The following is a 26,364-nucleotide window of genomic DNA, read 5'->3' on the forward strand; positions in this document are numbered from 1 at the left end:
ATGACTAGAATTAGCATGAACAACCCTATCATACTAGTAGCTTAGATGCACAAGAAACATGATCTCAGAAAATATGATTAAACACTAAATTAAATAGCAGCGTACGTATTGAGCTTTTTCCTTCAGGAAGACGAATGGCGCTGACGGGATGACGGTGGTCATACGAACGGAGAGTAGAAAGGTTCCCAAAACTAAAAAATAAAACAAGTAAGCCGCACCCCGAAAGGGGGAAAGGTTCCGGAAACCAAAAAATAAAACAACAAAAGGAAGCCGCACCACGCAAGGGATGGGCGGATTTCGACGGACCATTCACGTGAACGTCACGTGCCCGTGTCTTTTGCCCGAGCGAGGCGAGCACACATGTGTGGAGCTTCCTTTCTCTCCCATACACATAGCTTGGAGAGGCAAGGATGGCCTCACTATTTAAGTTAGCCATTTTCAACTTCCACAATTAAAATGGGACTAAAAATTTACACCACTCTTACATTTTTTCATGCCCATATAGACCTTTGAAATTTATTTGAAATTAGCTGAAATGTTCACAGGGCCAAGCTCAAATTCCCAAATTGCAACAATAAACACGTACAGCGGCCCCTAACGGGGTTGATACGCTTCGATACATCTGCCCTCTGTGTTTTTACAGGGTGGGCTCCACCACGTGGATATCCGCAGACTTCCGAGTCAGCAGCAGCCTATAGCTGTAGGCACGCTCTCCCGTCCGGGCCGTCCTTCATCCGCTGCCCCTGCGGTGCGCTCCGTCAAGCGGCAGCAACCCAAGACTCCAAGAGCGATGGATCCGGCGATAGGCGATAGCTTGGAGTGCCTCCTCTGGGACTGCCTCGAATCCGAAGCGCTGCAGAGGTATTCGTTCTCGATCAGGTTCGAGCGCGAGAGAGATAGATTGAATAATCATCAACCGTGCCGCCTCTCTGTCTGCCTGTAGCTTGTGCATCGGCGCCGGGGCCGGCGGCGGCAGCAGCCAGCAGCACCGCGACGGTTACTCCAGCGCCCCGGACGCCGACTCCAACTCCTCCGCGGCGACCGCGGGCGCGGGGAGCATCGGCAGCAGGCCCGGCAGCAGCATCGTCGTCACGGAGAGGCGCCGCCGCCGGAGGCTCAACGACCGGCTCTACGCCCTCCGCAGCGTGGTCCCCAACATCACCAAGGTGCGTGTTGAACTGATTGGTAGCTACGTGCCTGCGTCAACTAATCGAGACGTACCTTGCTTTTGTTCGGGTGTTCATCATCATCTGAAATTCTGAATGTGTGCACAAATGCTACAGATGGACAAGGCGTCCATCCTCGGGGACGCCATCGAGTACATCCTGCAGCTGCAGCAGCTCGAGCGCCAGCTGCTCGCCGAGCTAGCCCTCCTCGAGGCCGGCGCGGGCGCGCACCACCTACTGGTCGGCACGCCAATGCCGTCTGCCGGCGCCCGCGCCGGCACGGGGGAAGACGATGTCCGCGCGGGCCACGCCGCCGTGTCGCCGACGAAAAGGGTGAAACGGAGCCCGTCCTTGTCGTCCCCGGCGGCGTCACGCCACAGCCCCTCCTCGCCGCCGGTCAACGCTCTGCAGGTGCGTTCGTAGTAACCAATTAATTAATCACGTGAAGTTTACAGCACGCGGTGCCGCGACGGCGAGCTCGATCACGGAATGAGCAGTAATGGTGACAAGCGACCAGCCGCCGGCCCGGCCGGGGACCTGACGCCGACGCCGGCCTATCACCCATTCACCCTTGACGCTTTAGCCCTTTTGTCCCCCGGCGCCACGCCGGCGCCCGGCCGGATGGCGATGGCCGCCGGCTTGGACTGTACTGCTCTGCACTGCACTGACGCCGGATCGATGGATGATCCCCGGCCCCCGGGTGGGTTTCCTGATTTGACAGGTGAGGGTGTCGGGCGCGGGGGATAAGGTGCTGGTGGTGAGCGTCGCGTGCCGCCACCGAAGGGACGCCGTGGCCAAGCTGTGCCGCGCGCTCGAGGGGCTCCGCCTCTGCGTCATCGCCGCCAACGTCACCACCGCGTCGGGGACCGTGACGCACACCGTGCTCGTCCAGGTACAGAATCTCCGCCCGTCTTGCCTTCTAGCCTTTCCCCTCCATCTACAGTACAATACAGGTGTCCTTCGCAGCTGCTTTCCCCTGGTCCGTCCATCCGTGACGTCACGCTACGTGACGTCAGCACCCCTCGTGCATGGGATGGGACTGCGGGTAACCAAAGATAAGGATGGACACGAGAGTTGGCTTTCATTTTCTTTAGCCTTCTGCATGCACTCGAGTCAAAAGGAAACCTACAAATTCCGTATCATATCGAATCGAGTCAAAGTCCTGGATTCCTATGGAATTCACTGGTAGTAAGCACGCAATCTTTTCCCGTTATTCAATCTACGGCGCCGCGGTTTCATACTGAGGCCGCACTGTGTTGGTAGGAAAGTTTCCCCATTTTTTGATCTGTCACGTGAGTGGCGGAGCTGGGGGGGGGGGGATTTCAAAATTTGGATCTAAATTCCCGAGCCTTTCAGAATAATTTTGTTAAGTAACCTCTAATCTTATCTTAATCTTAGTTAAGTTTTAAAGTATATATCCTTCAATCTTAGCTTAATCTTGGCTCAAGTTTCCAAGTACTCTTTAATCTCAACTTAATCTTAGCTCAAGTTTTTAAGTACTTTTTAATCTCAGCTTAATCTTAATCTTAACCTATTTCAGCCCACAACAAAAGTCCACAATATTATTCGGTTCCTCGAAAGTTCACACAATCCACCCTGATCTCTAGCCTCGGAAAATCTCTCCGTTCTCCATGTGTGGTTGCACTCTAGTCACAGCTCATCAGTATTTCAATGGACACTACGTGAAAACCTCAAATAGGTAACACGACATTGCGCGAATGGCATCGTCGGAGGGTGCCAGCGGACTCATGTCTCACGATTGGCATCGCACGAATGCACGACAAGGCGCCGGTGGCAAGTAGACAGGCAGCCACAACCGAGATGGATGGCAACAATAAACCCCTGCCCAACTAATGCAATCGCATTAGCATCAAATCCATGGCTTATGTCTATACTTTTTAATTTTTAAATCAATATAAATATATTATTGTACCTACAATATTATCGAAGTTTGTTAGGTCTCGGGGCCCCTTAGAATTTGTTTTCAGCTCCGCCACTGGTCACTTCATCCCAGCTTGACTGCTTGAGGGCCTGTGATTTGTGTAGCATCCAATCTACAACTAATAATTTTGAGCATCTGTGTGAGAATTTTTTTTTTAGTGGGATCTGTCTGAGAAGTAGAATCGGCCTGTCCACCCCTGGGCTAGAAGAGCGAGCAGGCCAGGCCCATGCCGGCCATCGCAAGCCGGGGGGGAGGGGGGGGGGGGGGGGGGGGGGGGCGGGGGGCGGGGGCGATGATTGAGGCGGACCCGTTTCAGTCTCAGCCTTTCAGTGGAGCAAAACCGGATTGAGGGATGCCTCGGTGGGAGCGGACTGGGCGGCGAGAGAGTGGCCGGACAAACGGCTACTTTGATTCACCCAGCAAATGCATTACCGATTCTAAAAAAAACGCAAATTCATTAGCTGATGTTGCTAGGTTGAACCAATTAATTGGATAATTGATATTTATTTATTTGAAGAGGTTTAGTTGGGCATTAACTGGTTCTGTTTGGATTCACCTTAGCTAGAATTAGCTATCTTCCAATTAGCCAATGGATCCAAACGGGCACAAAGGATAGGCCGCAGGTAGCGAAGAGCGACGTAAGGAAGCCAAGGCCATAGGTGAAGGTTGAAAAAAGTAGCCTTAGCACAGGTAGATCTGAACTGAATGGCTGAGAGGCATCGTCTGGAAAAAGACATTCTTTTCAGACACTTGATACATAACAAGTCTCTAAGTATTCCACACAAATGGTATCTAGCTATATTCTTGGTACACCTTTTGAGAGTCGCACAAGTTGACTTTAATTTACAACAATTATTTTACCGAGACATAGCTTTTTTAGCACTACTTAGGTTAGTGTGTGATGTGCTATTTTGTAGATTCGTCATCGGAGTAAAGAGTAAGCGTGACTTCGCATAAATATCTAAGTTCAGTTGGTGCATAGTCACATCCTCCATTCGATGATGAGTCCACCAAATATTAAATTTTATTAAACAGACGGACAAACATCATTTATTGAAGAAATATGATTGGGTTTTTACGTGCAATACAGCACATGCTAAATCCAAATTGACATCTGCTAAAAAAAATCCGAATTGCGAGGAAATGTGTCTAACAGATAGGGACTTCTTGGTTTTGCTGTCTCGTTTGCTTCAGTGAACTGATTAGTATCATATTGATCATTGAAGCTGCGTCTTGTTAATAGAAGAGATGCTTTTTACATTACATGACCTCATATACTTTCTCCATCCTTAAATATAAGGCATTAGAGAGTTTAAAATTGTACCCAAATGTAAGGCATCCTAAGATCTTTTGGGCCCAATCTCTCTCCCCCCAATTAATTCTGGTGGATTAGGAAGCAATAAAAGGATTGGAGATCTCCTAGATTTTGGTGTGCAACTAAAAGTGATCGGGTGCTCATAGCCTAAGAGGAAGAGGGGGTGAATTAGTCAACCTAAAAGTTTAACCTAAGGCTCCAAGTAGTTTGCACATAATCTTAATCTAAAACATGCTATCCAGATGTGCAACTATAGTTCTTCTAGTGTGAAACTCTCATCCCAAAAGAGTTTTGCAATCCTAACAAAATAGGGGGAGAGATGAAGCAAACTCTTGACGTTGCAATATGAAATGTGGAAGCTTAAATAGAAAAAAAGTTGCTATCCAATCCTAACAAAATACTACACTAAAAAAATAAAGGCACACAAGTTGCAATATGAAATGCGGAAGCTTAAATAGGGGAAGAGAAGAAGCAAACTCTTGACGTGAGATTTACCCCGTGGTTCGGTTAGGCAAATCCCTCTTGCTCCACGTTGTTGAAGCACTCAATCAAAAGTATTTCTTCTCGGCCACCAAGTCTCTTCTGGGGACACCTTGACTTGCCACTGAAGCAATGCCACCAAGGCTTACCCAAGTTCCCAATCACCTTGGCCCTATTTTCCACTAAGAAGCTTCTCCACGAATGATAGGGGTCTCCACATCCCCCCGCACAATGTCGTTGACGCAGCTCCACACCAAGCCGGAGGGTCGAAGACGTGCCGGTGAGCCACCAAGACTGCAAAGATGGCTGGCGCACTGAGATACAAGTTGGTTCACTCAAGAACCAGCACACAAGGTTCAACACCTTGCTCTCACACTCTCTCTCAAAAGCTAACCCTAGCACTAACACTCACAAAGCTTGTGCTTAGTCTAAGGATTTAATCACTAAGCACTTTGGTTGGCTTGGAGGTGTTCTTCAATGTGTATGGGGTCTCCCTCAACTCCATCAACTCCAGAATGGTCGGGGGATGCTATATATATAGACCACCAACTTGAGGTAGCCGTTGGACACATTTCTACGTGGGCGTCGGTTTTTCTGGTACTAGACCGTCAGTTTAACAGGTCACTGATGGCTTTGAAGTGGCCGTTGAGCTTTCTGGCAGTCGCCTGCTGCTGACGTACCAACTGTCAGTTTAACCGACGCATTGCACCAACGGGCATCGGTTGAACCGGTCCTGAACAGCTTCTCCTCTGCACCCTTCATGCTCTCTGGACAATGATCCATCCAATGCACTGATGCCTCCGAGTAACCCGTCGGTTTAACCGGTGCTGAAGACTTTGCTCTGGTCACTTGACATGCTCTCTGAGTAATACCAAGGTCAATGCCCCGATGCTTGTTCCTTGACCATCAGTTTAAACGGTGCCTCTTGAGTTCTTCAGTTGATCTTTAAAACACACTATTCATTGCATCGATGCCTCTGCGTGGGTTTATTCTGAATCCATCAATTAGACATATGGCTAGGCATCGGTTAAATTGGCACTGCCTTTTTCTGTAGAACTCGTCCGATTCAGCGTTTCTTCAGATTAGACCGATGGCTAGGCGTCAATTAAATCGGCGCTACCTTTTTCTGTAGAACTCGTCCGATTCAGCATTTGTTTGAGTTTTTTCTTTATATTTTACTTTGCTTAGCCTTTTTACTTCATCCCTGGGATCTAGCAATGTTCGCTTGACAAACTCGTTAGTCCCATTGATTGTGTTGTTATTCGATCACCAAAATTACAAAACAATGACCTAAATGTGGCCATATTCGTTACGGTAACCAATACCTAGCCTATAATCTTGCAATTAATTAATCAAATAGAGAACTAATGAGGGTACATGTGTCTTTTTCTACATCTCTTTATTTTGTTGGTAAAAAGCTGCAATACCCTACATACAGGATGGAGGGAGTACAATTTAACCATCTTAGCTAACATATGGCTTCAATTTAAAGGGACCGTACAGACAGAAGTCTACACTACTACAAAAAAACATTTACCGAGGCGGGCAAAAAGCATTAACCGAGGTAGTTTTCGCAACCGCCTCGGAGCTACCACAACGGTTAATCAGCCATTAACCGAGGCGGTTTTGCTGCCTGCCTCGATTAATCAAAAAAAATTAAAAAAAGAAAAAGGCCCGGCAAGCCCATTCTGGGCCCGCCAAGCCCGCCGCTGCCGTGCCCCCCCCCCCCCCCCCGCCGCCACCCGCCACGTGCTCCTCAGCCGCGGGCCACCGCCGCTTGCTCCTCCGCCGCAGGCGCGGGGCCGTCGCCGCGGGCTGCGGGTGCCGCCCCAGCGGGCTCCGTCCCCGCGCGCCCCGGGCTGGGGGCGCCGCTGCCGCAGGCCTCCGTCCCCGCGGGGTCTGTCCTCGCCACCGCAGGCTGAAGGCGCTGCCATCGATGCGGGCCGGGGGCGCCGCCGCCTCCCCCGCGGGCACAGCCTCTGTAGGCGGAGGGAGCTACCCCCGCCGCCGCGGATATGGGAGGACCACGCCGGCATCGTCGCGCCATCGCCGCGGGCGGAGGAGCTCGAGGGAGGCACCGTTCGCGTGCCATTCGCGCGCCGCCGTCAACGTCCCCACCGGATCCAGCCCCCGCGCCGCCGGATTCGGTCTCGGGGGCCGGCCGCCGCCGCATCTCGCCGCTCGCCCAAGGCTGCCGTGTCCCGGCGCTCGCTGCCCCTCGCACAGGGCCTCGGCACGGTGCACGGGAGGGGAGGGGAGGAGCGTGGGCGGGAGCGGCAGGGGAAGGAGGGCGGCACGGCGGCGTCAGCGAGAGGGGAAGAAGGGCGTGGCGTCGGACTGGAAGGGGGGGTGAGAGAGAGGAGTTAGGGAAGGTTAGGGTTTTCTTCGTTATATAGTGTTATCAACGAATGGGTTCATGGGCTCATTTCGACTGGGCTGAATTTTCTGAGGCGGACATTTTGTACATGTCCGCCTCCGTAAATGATTAACCGGGGCGGTTGTTTTAACCGCCTCAATTAATAAAACAACCGCCTCGCATAATCTCTTTTGCGAGGTGGTTCTTTTAACTGCCTCGGTTAATAAAAACTGACTGCTTTGGTTAATCTCAGGCATTAACTAAGGCGGTTTTTTAATGTGCCCGCCTCCAAAACCTTTTCAAAGCGCCTCGGTTAATCAGTTTTTGTAGTAGTGCTAGCTTGGTTAGGTTTTCGAGTTATCAGCTCAACATAATTACTTATATTTTCCTAAATTTATTTTAGGAACAAATGGCGCTATTTTGCGATAATAGGCAAGGTGACCATTGAAACTAGGAAGATATGGTGGCTACTTTTTGGTAGTAAGTGACACCCATTGATAATATGGAGCCTATGGTGACTTCATCAACCTCTAGATCTGTCCGCTCAGTTTCTTAAAGCTGCTCATAATTGTGTGTTAACAACATTTCAAGCATTTTCCTTATGTTGTTAGCCCTGTTTTATTTTTTTCTCTACTCTATCAATTAAAATAAGTCAACTAGGGGTTCTAAGAAAAAATTGATTATTAGTGGAGAAATGGCAAGACAATAAATGATTTTTTATGGTAAAATGCAAAACAATAGATTATATGTCTCTTGCATTTATGCAACACCATAAAACTAAACTATCAAGAAACACGGTCATTTCTCAAAATATATTTTTACATCATAATAACCACCCAAAAAAACAAACTTTTCCCTTATTTGGTCCCTTCCTACAAATTCGGTGCTGCGGATACATAAATGTTCCTTTTCTTTAGAAGAAAAGTTTTTGAACCTCATAAAGAATTTATTAAGGTGAAAAACAATACACGTCGTCGTTGATGTGATGATGAAACTTTTGAAAATACGTAGCTATGCATGTTCAATATTGTATTTTTATTACTCTGTGCAGGTAATTGGATGTTATGATTACTTGTGCTAATCAAAGTAATTAATTTTCCAGAAAGAAGAAATGAATCAGACTGAGATGAAGGAAATGGTTGAGACAGCAATCACCCAACTTGATGATGTCGTTGGAAGTCCACTTAGCAGTATGTGTTACTGAAGGTTTCTGGCGAGCCACTCATATCTCCGATCCCTCAATTAATGATAAATAACCTTGTTCTTCCAATTGTGAAGTGGCTTTCAAAATTTTGAATTATGCTGTCAAGCAATCTATGGTTGCTTCCATCACATGAATGCTGATACATCCAATAATCTGCAAGGAAGAGAATGTATCTTATTGGTATGTTGAGTAAATGACCGATCTTACATGATGAGCCCAGGGCTCCTCTAAATTGTCCACCTTATATCGATGTGCCAGTTTGCAACACACTGCACTATTCTTATGTTCAAATAGGCGCAATTTCTTGTTTGGTTAAGGAAGAGAAGCAATGCGAAGCTAATGGAGTGATATGGAAGAGCAATCCTGGTGATTTAGGACCAAATCATCGAGCTCATTAATTAAGCAGGACATCGTTTCCATGTCACTCATGTTGTCAAGATAGTATAGGTCCAAGAATAGAAGGAAAGAAGCCTTCGGTTCAGTCCGTGTTCGACTATGTTCCAGCCAGACATGGTCTGAGTAAACAGACCAAAACTCCCTTGTACAGAGGTCTTTGGGACTGTTTGAGTACTTTTGGAAAGCTTATTCCAGTAGCTTTCCAATGGATTCAACCTTATCTTCAAATTCAACCTGAGCTGCTTCCTATCATCGAAACAATATCACGATTTCTTCTAGGCCGAACCAATTCGTATTCTGACCCATTTAGAGTGAGTTGTGGCTGGCCTGCGTGCCTATAAAGTCAGGGGCGCCGTTCGTTGTAACTCTAGACTAGATTTCCGTGATTTGTGTGGAGGTTTTCCCCATAGACGGAAGATGGTGATCACGTTCTCCTAATTCTTCTGATCGTGTTCTCTTCAGAATGTGGGTAGAAGTGTTGCTATAACCTAGGAATTCAGTTTTGCCACATTTTGTAAGCTGATTCCCCCTATATATCTTTTGGCTACTTAATTGAATAAAAAGTTACCTTGCTGATTGTGTTGCTAGAAAAGAATCGATTGATTGGTTTAGTTCCTTTAGCATTTGATGTATCTATCATGTTCAAGTATTATTGTTGAGATCTGAAATTTTGTTGTTCTAACATATGGGTACGTAGGCGTGTCCTTATTATTACATATGCCTATGCCCAAATTTTGGAATGTTGCTTGCATTTTTTAATTATTTCTAGGTGATTATTTATTAAACCTAGTGGGTGATTATTGGGTATGACATTACTGGTTGGATGTCCTGTTGGTATCAAATATAATATGGGGTAGGATGGTTAAGGGTAGGTGCAGAATATGTAATTTTTATTTGAGGTATATATATATATATGATGAGATCCATATGTTTAATGTCAAAATAGGGGTAAAATCACAAAGTTTTTAAAAAACATGGCAAAAAGGTAAGGGTAACCTCATCTTTTACTAGCTCATTTCACACCGTTAAGTCGTGTTCATGGAGTAGGGGTAAAGTCTCTCTTTAATTTGATAAAACAGAGGCAAAATCACAAAAGTTGCAAAAATGAGGCCAAAATCATAATTTGTGATCAAAATAGGAGTAAGAACCCAATAGCCCCAAATATTAAATAATCTTTTAAGCAATAATTAGAGCCCCTTGTTATATGGTAGAGTAAATTAATGAAAAAATGACGCTTTTCATGAGGATGCTATGAATTTAGGGGAGTGTAACAGCACCGTCCAAATTAAACCGGCTTAAATGCACTAACCATCATCTTAATACTTAATCAAGTTATTGTGCACTTAAAACGGTGTAACCTGACAGGCTGTCGGGTAAAATCCCGATTAAACTACTGTACTCCAGGATCATAATTGCACAAGTAGACCCGTACAAAGACGAGCACAGGTGATACAAGCATACAGAAAACCCCAAATTAATTTACAACACGAGTTTTACATAAAAGGTTTAAATACAAACGACAGAGTTCAAAATCACAGCGGTAGTTTTAAAAACCGAGTTCGAAATACAATACGGAAACCACGACGACGATACAAGGTGAGCTCCACATCCTGCCCACCGATGTGACGCCAACCTGCCTGATCTTCACGGGGAAGACGGGGCCCACTCGACGGTCCAACCTGGAGGAAGCTGTTGTCCAATCCAGGACGCACATACCTCCTGGAAGTCAGCGGGAACACAACCTGCTCAGAAGGGTTACAACAACAACCCTAAGTATACTAATACTCAGCAAGGCTTACCCGACTTTGGGTATACTTAGCCCATTACCTAGACATGCAAAGTTTTTTTGGCTCTGGAGTTCTTTTGCTGAAAGGCTGCTAGAAGTGAATCCTTACTTTCAATATTTTAGCTCCATTTAGTACAGCGAGTATTAACTAAATTTGCCTAAACATCTAGAGCACACATGGTGGATCAGATTATCCTTCAGTAACTCACAAACCAACCTTTTCCATTCCGTTCTCATTCCACTTTCTTACTACGATGTGACGCAGTGACCAAGGTTCTCATATCCGCGAGTCACGGCGAATCGATCCGATTTAACCTTGCAAGGTGGACCTAACTCACACGACACATGTAAGCCCCGTCGGGCCATGCGCGTCAATTGTTTCCATTATTACCACGACATATGAACCACTCCTGCTAAAACCCAGGTGATGGGCCCCTCCCGGTGATCTCCCAGAGAACCCGAAGGCGGCATCATATCCAACACCCGCCAACTTCCACGCCCAGCGTAGCAGGTCGGAATTCAAACTATCGTTGTAAAGCGGTACACAGCTTACCGGTTTCGACTACCTCCTACTTCCGGCATGTGGTTAGTACTGTTCAATCCTCAGTCATCAGGGCCAACAACGGTACGGTCCTCAATCGACACAGGCGGAAGTTCATTTTCTCATCTATTCCATTTCTATACTCCAAACCATTTCCGCCCGGTCTCCAATTCTATTTTCCTTTTTAGTTCCTCCTTCAGCAACTTTGCCATTTGACAAGGACTTAAAACGCGCGAGTGACAGGAAATCACTCGACTTCTACCGAAAACCTATTTAGCAGAGCATTTCTATTGACACCTGCATACTAGTATAGACTCATGGGTACCTAGGGAAAACATGCATACTATGGTTCCATACAACTCCTAGAACATAAATACACAAATACTTAACTAAACATTAATATACTAAAATTATGGGTTATGCTCCGGGGCTTGCCTTGCAGGTCAGTGGGGTCAGCAACATCTTCGCAAGTGGGTTCGCCTGCGTCTTCCTGCTGCTCTCCCGCCAGCGGCTCCTGGATCGGCTCGGCGATCAGCTCGTAGGCGGCTTTGTTCGCGGAGTCTACACGAATAAAAATATGCCATGCAACAGTTTGGACACAGTGCGATGCATGAGTGCTCAAAATGCAATGCAATGCGATTTAATGCAAAGAGAGCCACAAACAAGACCGACCAACAATAATTGAGTAATCACAACAACAAGGCTAAAACCGGAAGGGTGTGGGTGCTGATGATTGGTTTCAAGACTTCAAAATATTTTAGCCTGAAGTGTTTCCTTCAAAACAACAACTACTAAACTTGCTTAGGGTAGCATGGATTAAAACAGAGGCTTGCCTTGCCAAGGTTACACATGGATGAAACAATAATCAAATAACCACAATTATAAACGAAAAGTGCTGCTAGAAGCCAAATAAAAGTAAAGATTTGACTTGCAGATGTGATCTAGCAACAAGAATTTATCCAAAATAACATGATTTTGATAAAGCATGCCACACAAGTTTTCCCAACATTTATTGACGATCGAAAGCATTTATTTTAACCCTAGAAAAGAAATTAATCAAGAATAGATCCACAATCAAGCACATAGGCTATGCACCTGAAAATTTTCTAGTGGACTACACATATAAAGAGTAATCTACTGGATAAAAAATTCATAAATTTTTGAGTAACGGAACAACCGGCAATAATTAAACTAGCTTAAACACACCCCGAATTTTTAGTAGGGGCAAAATTGACAATTCCCATGCACAAGTATATTTCTTCTGAAGATCTTGATTTTATAAACTTAACAAAATTTGTTTGGCATTTTTTGCATTTTTCTGTGAATTTCTATGCAATTAAGAAAATTACAGCCGAAATAACTAAATAAAAGAAAACACTAAAAGGGGGGGAGAGACTGACAGCCGGGCCCCACTCGTAAGTGGGCGCCGGCCCAGCTCTAGGCCCCCACCACCTCTGCTCTGCCCGCGCCGTGGCCATGGCCGTGGCCACGGGCAGGCACGGCGGCGGCGGCGGCGCTCCCGCCGGCGGAGCCCGGCCGGCGGCGCGGCGCGGCGCGGCCCGGTCGCGGCCAGGGCGGGGCGGTGGGGCAGGGGCGCGTGTAGGGCGGCGCAGGGGCGCGCGTAGGGTGGCCCACGGCGGCACCGAGGCAGGGGCGGGGCGGCGCGGGTGTTCCCTGCCGGCGGCGGGGTCAGCCGGCGGCGGACGGGGCGGGCCCGCGGCCAGGGAAGCCCGGGGTCCCGAGGCGCGCGGCGGGGCGTGCGGGCACGTGCAGGAGGGGTCCCGCGGCGTGCGCCGGCGGTGGCGCGCGGCGGCCATGGTGGCGAGGTGTCGTTCCGACGCCGGCAGCCGTGGAATCAAGGGAAAAAAGGGTCGGGGAGTAGGAGGGGCTTGCGGGGAGCTCACCGAGGGCTCGAATCGATCGGAGGACGGCCGGAGGTGGGAGCTCGACGGAGGGGGCGAAGCTCCGGGATGAACGGCAATGGTGGACGGTGGTCTACAGCTCGATTTCGGCCGGTGTAGGGCACGGCCGAGCTCGTGGAGGAGCGGAGTGGGTTCAGGGCGAGGCTGCGCGGCTCTGGGTGTGCGGAATCGAAACGGGGACAACGGGATGGCCGGCGCAGAGCTCGGCGGTGGCTCGAGCTCGTCCTGGCTCCGCGCGAGCGCAAGGAAGGGGAAGGGATGGACTGGATGGGAAGCTTCCAAGCCTGCGCGAGGAGAAGAGCGGCGTCGGGGCGCGATGGCCGATGCGTGGAGGCTCGCCACCGGCCACAGTCGCCGGTATGGCGTCGGGGCTGCACAGTAGAAGCACTGGAGACTACTGTTTACTCGTTGAACAATTTTGACTCAAGTTTGACCCGCTGAAACTCCAAATTTCATATAGAAACTTGGAATTTGACCAAAATAAAGTTGTAGAGGAAAAGGATTTCTACAACTTTCGTTTTGGGCGAAAGTTAATTTGAGGTTCGGATCAAGGAGAAAAACCTAGACGAACACGGCTAAAACAATGTTTAACGCGCGGACTCGGTTAACGCTAATGACGCGCTTAAGCCATGATTAGCGATTAAACACGTGATTAGTGAGCATGATTAATACAGGGGTGTTACAGCCTTCCCCCCTTAAAAGAATCTCGTCCCGAGATTCAGGCACGAGAGAATATAAAAGGCGAGAAAAGTTCAAAGATGAAGTACCTGGATGAGCGTTTAAAAAGTCCGGATACTTGGATCTCAAAAATTCCTCTTTCTCCCAAGTAGCTTCTTCTTCGGAGTGATTGCTCCCTTGAACTTTGTAGAATCAGTTGGTGGTACAACGAGTAACTCGATCCTTGCGATCAATAATCTTGATAGGGTGCTCAGGATAAGTGAGATCGGACTCTAATTGAATCGAGCCACTTTCAACAATTTCAGTCGGAACTCTAAGGCACTTTCTGAGTTGTGATACATGGAAAATATTATGAATGGCAGAAAGGTTTGCCGGAAGATCCAACCGATAAGCCACAGGACCGCATCTTTCCACAATTGGATATGGACCGATGTAGCGGGGAGCTAACTTCCCTTTTATTCCAAATCTTTGCACGCCTTTCCAAGGTGATACTTTTAAATAGACATGGTCACCGACTTTAAAGATGAGTGGATCCCTTCTTTTATCCGCATAGCTCTTCTGTCGAGACTGTGCAATCTTTAAGTTGGCTTGGATAAGACGAACTTGTTCTTCGGCCTCTTGAACCATGTCGGGTCCAAAAATAGTTCTTTCCCCGGTTTCAGACCAATTGAGAGGTGTACGGCATCGACGACCGTATAATGCTTCAAATGGTGCTATTTTGATGCTTTCTTGATAACTATTGTTATAAGAAAATTCAGATAATGGCAAACATTGATCCCATTTCTGTGGATAGGTTAAGACGTAGGCACGGAGCATATCCTCTAAAATTTGATTGATTCTCTCAGTTTGGCCATCTGTTTGAGGGTGGTAAGCAGAGCTGCGAATCACACGAGTTCCTAAGCAAGTATGCAATTGTTCCCAAAAGCGAGCAGTGAATTGGCTTCCACGATCAGAGATGATAGTCTTGGGTATACCATGCAGGCATAAGATACGCTCAATGTATAACTCAGTATATTTCTTTGTTGAATAACGAGTGTTAACTGGAATGAAATGTGCTGACTTGGTTAGCCTGTCGACCACAACCCAAATAGAATCGTATCCCTTTTGAGTTCGTGGCAAACCAACTATGAAATCCTCCCATTTCCATTCAGGAATGTTCAATGGTTGAAGAGTTCCAGCTGGCCTGAGATGACTGGCTTTAACCCTTCGACAGATATCACACTCTGACACATACTTGGCAATTTCTCTCTTCATCCGAGTCCACCAAAATCGTTGTTTTAGGTCTTGGTACATCTTGTTGCTACCCGGATGAATTGATAGTCGTGAGGTATGGGCTTCATCAAGGATCTATTTTCTGAGCTCAAAACTCTTAGGCACCACTAATCGATTCTTGAACCATAACACTTTCTCACTATCCTGGTGGAAGCAATCACTTTAGGGTCTCCTTCTGATAGTCTTCTCTGAATTTCCTTCACCCCTTTATCTTGCTTTTGTGCCGCGATGATGAGATCACAAAGAGTAGGAGTAAGCTCTAGATGAGCCAATGTGGCATGTGGTACTATGCTTAAATTCAGCTTTTCCATTTCATAGCAAAGAGACTCGCTTAATGGTATAGCTAAAATGCAATGACAGTGAGGTTTGCGACTTAGCGCATCGGCAACCACATTTTCCTTTCCCGGATGATAATGCACTTCGAGCTCATAATCTTTAATCAACTCAAGCCATCTTCTTTGACGCATGTTTAAATCAGCTTGAGTGAAAAGATATTTGAGACTTTTGTGGTCCGTATAGATGTTGCACAATGTACCCAGAAGATAGTGTCGCCAGATCTTCAGAGCATGAACAACAGCTGCTAATTCAAAATCATGAGTGGGATAGTTTTCTTCATGCCTCTTGAGTGATCGAGAAGCATAAGCAATCACTCGGTTCTCTTGCATCAAGACACAACCGAGTCCTGTGCCCGAGGCATCACAGTAGACATCAAAAGGTTTTGTAGTGTCTGGTTGGGCCAAGATTGGAGCTGAAGTGAGAAGTGTTTTCAATTTCTGGAAAGCTTCTTCACAATGATTACTCCAATAGAACTTGACACCTTTCTTAAGAAGTTCAGTCATCGGCTTCGCAATTTTGGAGAATTCTAGGATGAACCGACGATAATACCCAGCTAAACCCAAGAAACTGTGGATTTCAGGAACTGAAGTTGGTGCTTCCCAATCGAGTACATCCTGTACTTTACTGGGATCAATGGAAATACCTTCAGCAGGTATGACATGACCCAGGAATGGAACTTCCTTCAGCCAGAAGTCACACTTGCTGAATTTGGCATAAAGCTGGTGCTCTCTAAGACGTTGAAGAACTACGTGAAGATGACGAGCATGTTCTTCCTCAGTCTTAGAGTAGATCAAGATATCATCAATGAAGACCACGACGAACTTATCCAACTCCGGCATGAATACTGAATTCATGAGGTACATGAAGTAAGCGGGAGCATTGGTTAATCCGAAAGACATTACCAAATACTCGTAGAGACCATAACGAGTAGAGAAAGCTGTTTTTGGTATATCAGCCGGTCTGATTTTGATTTGATGATAACTAGATTGTAGATCTATTTTTGAGAATACCTTAGCTCCAGCTAGTTGGTCAAAAAGAATATCAATACGAGGAAGTGGGTATTTGTTTTTGATGGTAACTGCATTCAGGGGCCTGTAATCCACACATAGCCTTAGTCCGTGATCTTTCTTCTTTACGAACAGAGCCGGGCATCCCCAAGGTGAGGTGCTTGGTCGAATAAAACCTTTATCTAGCAACTCTTGCAACTGGATTTTTAATTCAGCTAACTCACTCGGAGTCATTCTATATGGCCTTCGAGATATGGGCGCTGTACCAGGCTGTAACTCAATGACAAACTCAATATCCCGATCGGGAGGCATGCCTGGCAAGTCCTCCGGAAACACATCGGGGTATTCACAAACCACCGGAATTACTTCTAGAATTTTTCCCTCAAGATGGTATATGACAGTGGCTGGAATTTCATGCTGGAAAAATGAATATCCATAGAACCATACGTGGAAGAGTTGAACTGAATGATACGAGAAGAGGTATTGATGATAATGCCATGCTTCTTCATCCAATTCATTCCAAGTATGACATCTATCCCTTGACTTGGAAGGACAATGGGAGTGATCGGAAAATTGTTCCCACCCAAGTTAAGGGGAACATTTCGAACTACTTGGCCAGCATTTAACCGAGTGCCAGGTGTCTGAATAACGTAGGGTCTCTCTAGGCATGTTACTTGTAAGTGAAGTCGTGCCACACATGCTTCACTGATAAAGGTATGGGATGCTCCCGAATCAAATAACACAGTAACAGGGCAGTGATTAATGGAGAACATACCTGCCATCACTTGGGTGCCCTCCGGAACTTCCTCCAGAGTGGTGTAGTTCACGCGACCAGTCTTGGCAGGTACAATCTTCTTTTTCTGATTCTTCTGGCTGGAACTTTGACTCAGCGCAGGAGTCTTGTAGTTATTCTGCCGAGGTGGCAGACGGCAGTCATGGGCAAAGTGCCCCAGGTTACCACAATTGTAACAGGGGTAATTGTTGGGGCGAGGACCTTGTAGCATTAAAGGCCTCTGCTGCTGTGTCGGGAAATGAGGTGTCCACTGCTGCTGTTGCTGGGGTGGTCTAGCGACCCAACGGCCCTGCTTTGGAGGACGGTTTGAAGCCTGCTGATTCCCTGTCTGAACCAGCTTGTACCTCTGGGGTGCATTGCTGGAGGATCCAGCAGGTGCCTTTCTCTTCTTATCAGCTTTGTGCGCCAGCATGGCATCTTCCTGAGTAATAGCTTTATTAACTAGCTCAGTAAAGTTGTTGCATGTGGTGAGAGCTAGCTTGTCCTGAAGCTTTGTGCTAAGTCCCCTTCTGAAGCAATCCTGTTTCTTCTCATCAGTATCCACATGAAAACCGCCATACTGGGATAACTGATTGAAGGTTTGAGCATACTGGAGAACAGTGTTGTTCCCTTGCTTCAGGGCTAGGAACTCTGCCATCTTTCTCCTCATCAAACTTGTAGGGATGTGGTGGGCTTTAAAAGCTGCCACAAACTCATCCCAAGTGAGACGCGTATTGGCGGGAAGTAGAGCCTTGTGATTGACCCACCATATTTTTGCAGGTCCTCTCAACTGTTGCGCTGCAAAGGCGGCTTTGTCCATTTCCGCGCAATTGAGGATGCTGAACTTATCCTCAATGGTGCAAATCCAAGCATCAGCCTCAAGGGGATCATCGGCCTTATGGAACAGAGGAGGCTGGGTGGCCAGAAAACCGACGTAGTCAGTTTCTGCTGGTGGTGGCAGGGGAGCGTGTCGACCTCTGCCAACATTTGCTTGGGCTTGCACCAGTTGCCTTATCAATTCCGTCTGCTCGTTGCGGTCCGCGATAAGAGCCGCAACAGCTTGAGCCAAAGAGGGAGGTGGTTGAGGCAGTGCTTCGTGATTCTCATTGTCATGATTATCACCCATCTGCAAAAATAATCATTCCCCTGATTAGCCATTTCGCTATCAGGACTAATTCATGCAAATAAAGAATGTGCATATATAATATGAACACACGGCATGAATCCTTCCCCTCGCGATATGGTTCACCAAGGGAAGATAAATGGCTTGTTTCGATTGACACCACCTCAACTCAACAAGTTCCATCCAGAGTAGCTCTAACGTATGCAATACCAAACATCGATCACCAAGATTTCGGATTCAAAGACATCCAAAGCACAGCTCATCGGTGAATTTTCACACTACCGGCATTAACGAACTAAAGCAGCAACCAGGAAGATCATTAACAGAGGCAATTTACATTATGCAGCCACGTTGCTTGATTGGAAACAAGGTTCATTACATTACCACAACTCTGCTGTGAAAAACAAACTAACATTAGAGAAGGGTTCACAAACGACCCGAACAACACACCACTACGAAAGGAGGGGTCTTACACGACCCGGCTACACACCACACTAGCGAGGGGTTATCCTACATGACTCAAACTACTGAGCCACAAAAGAATTCTCAACGCAAGGTTAGCCTAGAGCACTATATTGGTCATCCTACCCAATTATCCTACAGTTAGGGTACATTGCAAGGGGAGAATCGACGCTATCCTGCTATGTCCTCACGGAGTCCCAGGTCCCGACTTGACTCCAGACACTCCCTCGATCTCCTCAGGTTCCTCTTCTTCTTCTTCCTCTTCTTCTGGCTCCTCCTCGGCTGCCTCAGCCTCCATGTCTGCTACTACCTGCACCTGAGCCTGAACATCCTCAATCAACTCATGGGCCTGCTGAAGCTGCCCTTCAAGATGCTGCACCATCTGAGTCCTATTCTCCAACTCCTCCTGCAACTCCTAAATCCTTATCTTTCTCGTTCTGAACTTTGCCTTCAGGGTCTTAATCTTGTCTTGGGTACCAATCATGTGCTGTTCATGGAGGTGAGCCTCTCGAGCCTTGCTCCTGCATATCGCATTTTCCTCGCGAAGTTGCTCATACATGTTGACCAAAGCTGAGGAGTAGCTGAACGAGAGGGCTATCCTGACGTTGTAGTCGGGCATCATGTAGTTCATGTTGCGGTTCACCCGATCTGCATAGGCCTGAGTGGTCTCATCCTTCAAAGGAAACACACTGTAGGGAGTATCTATAACCTCGGCATTATGCTTCTCCGAAAACTCCTCAATGGCCTTCCTAGCAGCGATCTCCCAGGAGTCTGCCAGCTTCCTACCATAGACAGGGAGCTGCCACGAGTCCAATTCCAAGCGAGCGGGGCAAGCAGGAATCTTCATGATCATCTGACAGCGCTCGGTGCCCAGCACGCTAGACTCGTGTCCTGAGTACTGTGGGGGCTCAGTGTAGTCAAACGCCCTGAGCATCTGCCACAGCAGATGAGGAAAGTGGCCGGTGTGGAGGGCATTGGAGTGCGCCCAACCCTCAGCGTCCACGATCACGTGCGTGAAGCTAGCCATATGTAAGAACACATAGCGCTAACGTAAGCCACAATTTTCAAAAGAAAAGAATTTAACTGGCAATGCAACATAAATAAATTTTTGAAGAACGCATAGTAAAAACATAGCGGTCCAAATAAATTTTTAAGAAGCGCAACCGTAAGCAACAAAATGATCATCCAACTTGGTTATGCAAGATGCAAGATGCATGCACGTTCTAGCGTTTCTCTCCCAAACAAGTACCAAAATATGGTATACGAGGACAATCGGTGGCACATTTACGTACTCTCCCTATATATAGACTAGTCGTTCCTAGGATCAAGGATTTCATAACGCGCTTAACGTGGTTAGTTTCCTGCAGAAGAACACAGAGTATATAACCACTTCTGGACCCTTCATGCCAGCACTCACGAACGGCCCCCATGTGTCCTACGCCACACGGGTAACGCATATGCAGTTCCCCACATATTCACACATACATTACCATCCACTATAGAGATGGCACCCAGACGTTCGACGCTGAATGGGCAGCGCTGCATACGTCATAACAACGTATTCACTTCCCGTACACTCGCCTTACGAGACATCCAAGGGTAGACGTGTCCCAAGGGTCACGGTCATGGCCAACCACATGACAAGTTTACATCCCGTAACATTGCCTTACGAAATGGCCGTGATCACAATCACACGGTAGGAAATCCGCACTCCATATCAGGCGGCAGATAGCGTCAGGCTCGTTTGAATTGAGCCTTATCACCTCCTCGTATGCTCATCATACGGGACCCGCACACGTATGAAACACGTGGGCTATTCTAAAGGACTACCAAGAATGCTTACCTTGCTTACCTTAGCGTAGGTGCGTCGTTACCGAAGTAAGGTTTAACAAAAAGTAAAAGCTAGAAGTGCTGGAGTACAATAGATACTTAGATGGCACCTAACTTATGTAACATATTTAGGGCATACGAACTATCTATCCTATTCCTGAGCGCATCTACCGTCAACTTTTCGAAAAACCCAAAATTGTTGAAAGGTAAGAGTTACTTAATGTAATTAAGCACGCCAGTAATCACCCCAGTGCAATTTAGAGCTCTGATGCCAGCTGTAGTAGCACCGTCCAAATTAAACCGGCTTAAATGCACTAACCATCATCTTAATACTTAATCAAGTTACTGTGCACTTAAAACGGTGTAACCTGACAGGCTGTCGGGTAAAATCCCGATTAAACTACTGTACTCCAGGATCATAATTGCACTAGTAGTCCCATACGAAGACGAGCACAGGTAATAAAAGCATACAGAAAACCCCAAATTAATTTACAACACGAGTTTTACATAAAAGGTTTAAATACAAACGACAGAGTTCAAAAGCATAGCGGAAGTTTTAAAAACCGAGTTCGAAATACAATACGGTAACCACGACGACGATACAAGGTGAGCTCCACATCCTGCCCACCGATGTGACGCCAACCTGCCTGATCTTCACGGGGAAGACGGGGCCCACTCGACGGTCCAACCTGGAGGAAGCAGTTGTCCAATCCAGGACGCACATACCTCCTCGAAGTCAGCGGGAACACAACCTGCTCAGAAGGGTTACAACAACAACCCTGAGTATACTAATACTCAGCAAGGCTTACCCGAATTTGGGTATACTTAGCCCATTACCTAGACATACAAAGCTTTTTGGCTCTGGAGTTCTTTTGCTGAAAGGCTGCTAGAAGTGAATCCTTACTTTCAATATTTTAGCTCCATTTAGTACAGCGAGTATTAACTAAATTTGCCTAAACATCTAGAGCACACATGGTGGATCAGATTATCCTTCAGTAACTCACAAACCAACCTTTTCCATTCCGTTCTCATTCCACTTTCTTACTACGATGTGACGCAGTGACCAAGGTTCTCATATCCGCGAGTCACGGCGAATCGATCCGATTTAACCTTGCAAGGTGGACCTAACTCACACGACACATGTAAGCCCCGTCGGGCCATGCGCGTCAATTGTTTCCATCATTACCACGACATCTGAACCACTCCTGCTAAAACCCAGGTGATGGGCCCCTCCCGGTGATCTCCCAGAGAACCCGAAGGCGGCATCCTATCCAACACCCGCCAACTTCCACGCCCAGCGTAGCAGGTCGGAATTCAAACTATCGTTGTAAAGCGGTACACAGCTTACCGGTTTCGACTACCTCCTACTTCCGGCATGTGGTTAGTACTGTTCAATCCTCAGTCATCAGGGCCAACAACGGTACGGTCCTCAATCGACACAGGCGGAAGTTCATTTTCTCATCTATTCCATTTCTATACTCCAAACCTTTTCCGCCCGGTCTCCAATTCTATTTTCCTTTTTAGTTCCTCCTTCAGCAACTTTGCCATTTGACAAGGACTTAAAATGCGCGAGTGACAGGAAATCACTCGACTTCTACCGAAAACCTATTTAGCAGAGCATTTCTATCGACACCTGCATACTAGTATAGACTCATGGGTACCTAGGGAAAACATGCATACTATGGTTCCATACAACTCCTAGAACATAAATACACAAATACTTAACTAAACATTAATATACTGAAATTATGGGTTATACTCCGGGACTTGCCTTGCAGGTCAGCGGGGTCAGCAACTTCTTCGCAAGTGGGTTCGCCTGCGTCTTCCTGCTGCTCTCCCGCCTGCGGCTCCTGGATCGGCTCGGCGATCAGCTCGTAGGCGGCTTTGTTCGCGGAGTCTACACGAATAAAAATATGCCATGCAACAGTTAGGACACAGTGCGACGCATGAGTGCTCAAAATGCGATGCAATGCGATATAATGCAAAGAGAGCCACAAACAAGACCGACCAACAATACTTGAGTAATCACAACAACAAGGCTAAAACCGGAAGGGTGTGGGTGCTGATGATTGGTTTCAAGACTTCAAAATATTTTAGCTTGAAGTGTTTCCTTCAAAACAACAACTACTAAACTTGCTTAGGGTAGCATGGATTAAAACAGAGGCTTGCCTTGCTAAGGTTACACATGGATGAAACAATAATCAAATAACCACAATTATAAACGAAAAGTGCTGCTAGAAGCCAAATAAAAGTAAAGATTTGACTTGCAGATGTGATCTAGCAACAAGAATTTATCCAAAATAACATGATTTTGATAAAGCATGCCACACAAATTTTCCCAACATTTATTGACGATCGAAAGCATTTATTTTAACCCTAGAAAAGAAATTAATCAAGAATAGATCCACAATCAAGCACATAGGCTATGCACTTGAAAATTTTCCAGTGGACTACACATATAAATAGTAATCTACTGGATAAAAAATTCATAAATTTTTGAGTAACGGAACAACTGGCAATAATTAAACTAGCTTAAACACACCCCGAATTTTTAGCATGGGCAAAAGTGATAATTCCCATGCACAAGTATTTTTCTTTTGAAGATCTTGATTTTATAAACCTAACGAAATTTGTTTGGCATTTTTTGCATTTTTCTGTGAATTTTTATGCAATTAAGAAAATTACAGCCAAAATAACTAAATAAAAGAAAACACTAAAAGGGGGAAGAGAGAGACTGACAGCCGGGCCCCACTTGTAAGTGGGCGCCGGCCCAGCTCTAGTCCCCCACCTCCCATGCTCTGCCCGCGCCGTGGCCATTGTCGTGGCCACGCGCAGGCACGGCGGCGGCGGCGGCGCGGCTCGGCCCGGTCGCGGCCAGGGCGGGGCGGTGGGGCAGGGGCGCACGTAGGGCGGTGCCGGGGCACGCGTAGGGCGGCCTGCGGCGGCGCCGAGGCAGGGGCGGGGTGGCACGGGTGTTCCCTGCCGGTGGCGGGGTCGGCCGGCGGCGGACGGGGCGGGCCCGCGGCCAGGGAAGCCCGGGGTCCCGAGGCGCGCGGCGGGGCATGCGGGCACGCGCAGGAGGGGCCCCGCGGCGTGCGCCAGCGGTGGCGTGCGGCGGCCACGGTGGCGAGGTGTCGTTCCGACGCCGGCAGCCGCGGAATCAAGGGGAAAAAGGGTCGGGGACCAGGAGGGGCTTGCGGGGGATCTCACCGAGCCCTCGAATCGATCGGAGGACGGCCGGAGGTGGGAGCTCGACGGAGGGGGCGAAGCTCCGGGATGAACGACAATGGTGGACGGCGGTTTGCAGCTCGATTTCGGCCGGCGTAGGACACGGCCGAGCTCGTGGAGGGGCGGAGTGGGTTCGGGGCGAGGTTGCGCGGCTCTGGGTGCGCGGAATCGAAACGGGGACAATGGGATGGCCGGCGCAGAGCTCGGCGGTGGCTCGAGCTTGTCCTGGCTCCGCGCGAGCGCAAGGAAGGGGAACGGATGGACTGGACGGGAAGCTTCTAGGCCTGCGCGAGGAGAAGAGCGGCGTCAGGGCGCGATGGCCGACGCGTGGAGGCTCGCCGCCGGCCACAGTCGCCTGTATGGCGTCGGGGCTGCACAGTAGAAGCACTTGAGACTACTGTTTACTCGTTGAACGATTTTGACTCAAGTTTGACCCGTTGAAACTCCAAATTTCATATAGAAACTTGGAATTTGATCAAAATAAAAGTTGTAGAGGAAAAGAATATCTACAACTTTCGTTTTGGGCGAAAGTTGATTTGAGGTTCGGATCAAGGAGAAAAACGTAGACGAACACGGCTAAAACAATGTTTAACGTGCGGACTCAGTTAACGCTAATGACGTGCTTAAGCCATGATTAGCGATTAAACACATGATTAGCGAGCACGATTAATACAGGGGTGTTACAGGGAGGCTGTGGGCTGTGGCAATTTTGCCGTTGTTACGGACAACTTTAGAGGTGTTTTGCGGATCCAATGATGTAGAATCGGTGAGAGCTGCAGGGAGCTAGTTTTTTTTCACCCGCCTTTTTTGCTTTTAGGCCCTTCTCGCGAAAGATATTCACAAATAGACTCCTGGCGAAACGTTTTCTCCAATTGGACCCTAGGAGTCGGCGCCATGGTATGTGGCGCCGAGCTTTAACGTCTCGGCGCCACGGCTCGTGGCGCCGAGGTCGCCGCGCCAGATACACCTCAGTGCTGACGCGGCAGCCGACGTGGCGGACCTCGGCACCAAGATCTGTGGCGCCGAGCTTTAACGTCTCGCCGCGCCAGATACACCTCAGTGCTGACGCGGCAGCCGACGTGGAGGACCTCGGCACCAAGATCTGCGGCGCCGAGCTCGGCGCCGCAAATCTTGGCGCCGAGGTCGGCTATAGTACTCGGCACGGCCTCCGCACGGCCGCCCCCGCCCGGCTTCCCTCCCATCCCAAACGGAACGGGCTCTGCAGCCCCCCAGGCCCCCGTCTCCATTGCCTTCCGCGGCCGCCGTCCCCGGCCAGCGGCACCATCGGCAAGGCCCCAGGCGCGTCGGCCCCGCCCGCGAGGCCGGGTCCGCCCCCTGCGCGCCTGCCGTGGCGGCCAAGGCCGGGCCGAGCGGGGCGCCTGAGGCCCGGCCCTGCTCGCCGGCTTGGGGGCCGGCCGTGGCGGCGACGGCCTCCTCCTCACTGCCCTGCCCCCGCGATCCGCAGATCGTCAAGGTGAGACGGCAATTCAAATATGCAAGTTTAGTTTAGATGTTACAAATTAGCAAGTAATTATTTAGCAAATATACTAGTTTAGTTTAGATATTACAAATTCGCAAGTAATTAATTAGCTTCAAATAGAGTAAATTCGGTAGTTAAGTAAATTCGCTAGTTTAGATGCTAGTTTCTGCTTTGATGTTGGGTTCAAGGACTATAGCATTTAGGATCTTAAATATCTTGCAGCTTTGTTGCCTTCCAAGTTTATTTCTAAATTTGTCCGGTGTTTAACAGTAGCTGGGTAGATTGATTGAATTTATTATGTATACCATGCTTTATAAAGTGAACTTGAGGGATAGCGCCTAGCTTATGGTATCTCTGTTTGGTATCTAGTGTTCATATACCTTGAGAAGTTCTCTGAGATTGAAGCATAACAGTTGGAGCTCTTTTTGGTGCCAGGATTACTTTATTATACACGCTACTAGCCTGCTGTCCTGACACTTCATAACTGGATTACTAAATAAATTAGCCCCTTTTCTGAACTATGCCTCCACTTAAGTGGATTTTTTTCATTAAGTGCTTATGTTAGGATATGATGGATAAGGGCAAATGAAAGGTTTTTCTTGCAATCTTCCTATTAGATTCAATAAGGCAATAAGACTTTGATTACTAGAATTTGTTCTTACTGCTGGTAGATGACTAAGCTGTTAAGCCCTCTCTAGAAGCTCCATGGTGACATCTGAAATGTTGTCTCATGACTCATGAGAACTCCAGAGTAGGCCAGGATGAAACTGCCAAGTCGTGTCAATAATTTTTAATCTTTATGCATGCAACCAGACTACTATGTTTTCTTTTCAGAACATGAAAGTAGCAGTACTATTCATGAAAGTAGCAATAGTATTTATTTCAACATGGAAATTAGTTTTGCTATTGACGATCTACTTGACTGGCTGGTCGTGGTTGTTTTATCTTGGTGCCTTTGACCAATGTTTGTTTCTAGATATGAATAGTACTGCTATTGATGATCTACTTTTGTTTGAATTCGCCAATGAATTTTGTTTGAATTGAATTCATCAACTAATTAGGACCAAC

At 47.6% G+C, this 26,364-nt stretch overlaps 1 protein-coding gene across 1 annotated transcript; it reads left to right on the top strand.

Annotated features, from left to right (window-relative positions):
- The first annotated feature begins 115 nt into the window (after positions 1-115).
- Positions 116-8,707, top strand: LOC120700862 (transcription factor BHLH6-like). The gene is made up of 5 exons (XM_039985073.1): positions 116-861; positions 944-1,166; positions 1,284-1,577; positions 1,888-2,058; positions 8,362-8,707. The coding sequence occupies exons 1-5, from the start codon at positions 791-793 to the stop codon at positions 8,461-8,463; spliced, it is 861 nt and encodes a 286-aa protein (XP_039841007.1). The 5' UTR covers positions 116-790; the 3' UTR covers positions 8,464-8,707.
- Positions 8,708-26,364: the final 17,657 nt, after the last annotated feature.

This window comes from Panicum virgatum, chromosome 1K (assembly GCF_016808335.1).
Source record: "Panicum virgatum strain AP13 chromosome 1K, P.virgatum_v5, whole genome shotgun sequence".
Taxonomy (NCBI): domain Eukaryota; kingdom Viridiplantae; phylum Streptophyta; class Magnoliopsida; order Poales; family Poaceae; genus Panicum; species Panicum virgatum.

Coding starts and splice junctions, on each gene's coding strand:
- LOC120700862 (XM_039985073.1), top strand. CDS start 791: ATGGATCCGGCGATAGGCGATAGCTTGGAGTGCCTCCTCTGGGACTGC. Junction 1,167..1,283: donor TGGTCCCCAACATCACCAAG/GTGCGTGTTGAA, acceptor CAAATGCTACAG/ATGGACAAGGCGTCCATCCT. Junction 1,578..1,887: donor CGCCGGTCAACGCTCTGCAG/GTGCGTTCGTAG, acceptor CTGATTTGACAG/GTGAGGGTGTCGGGCGCGGG.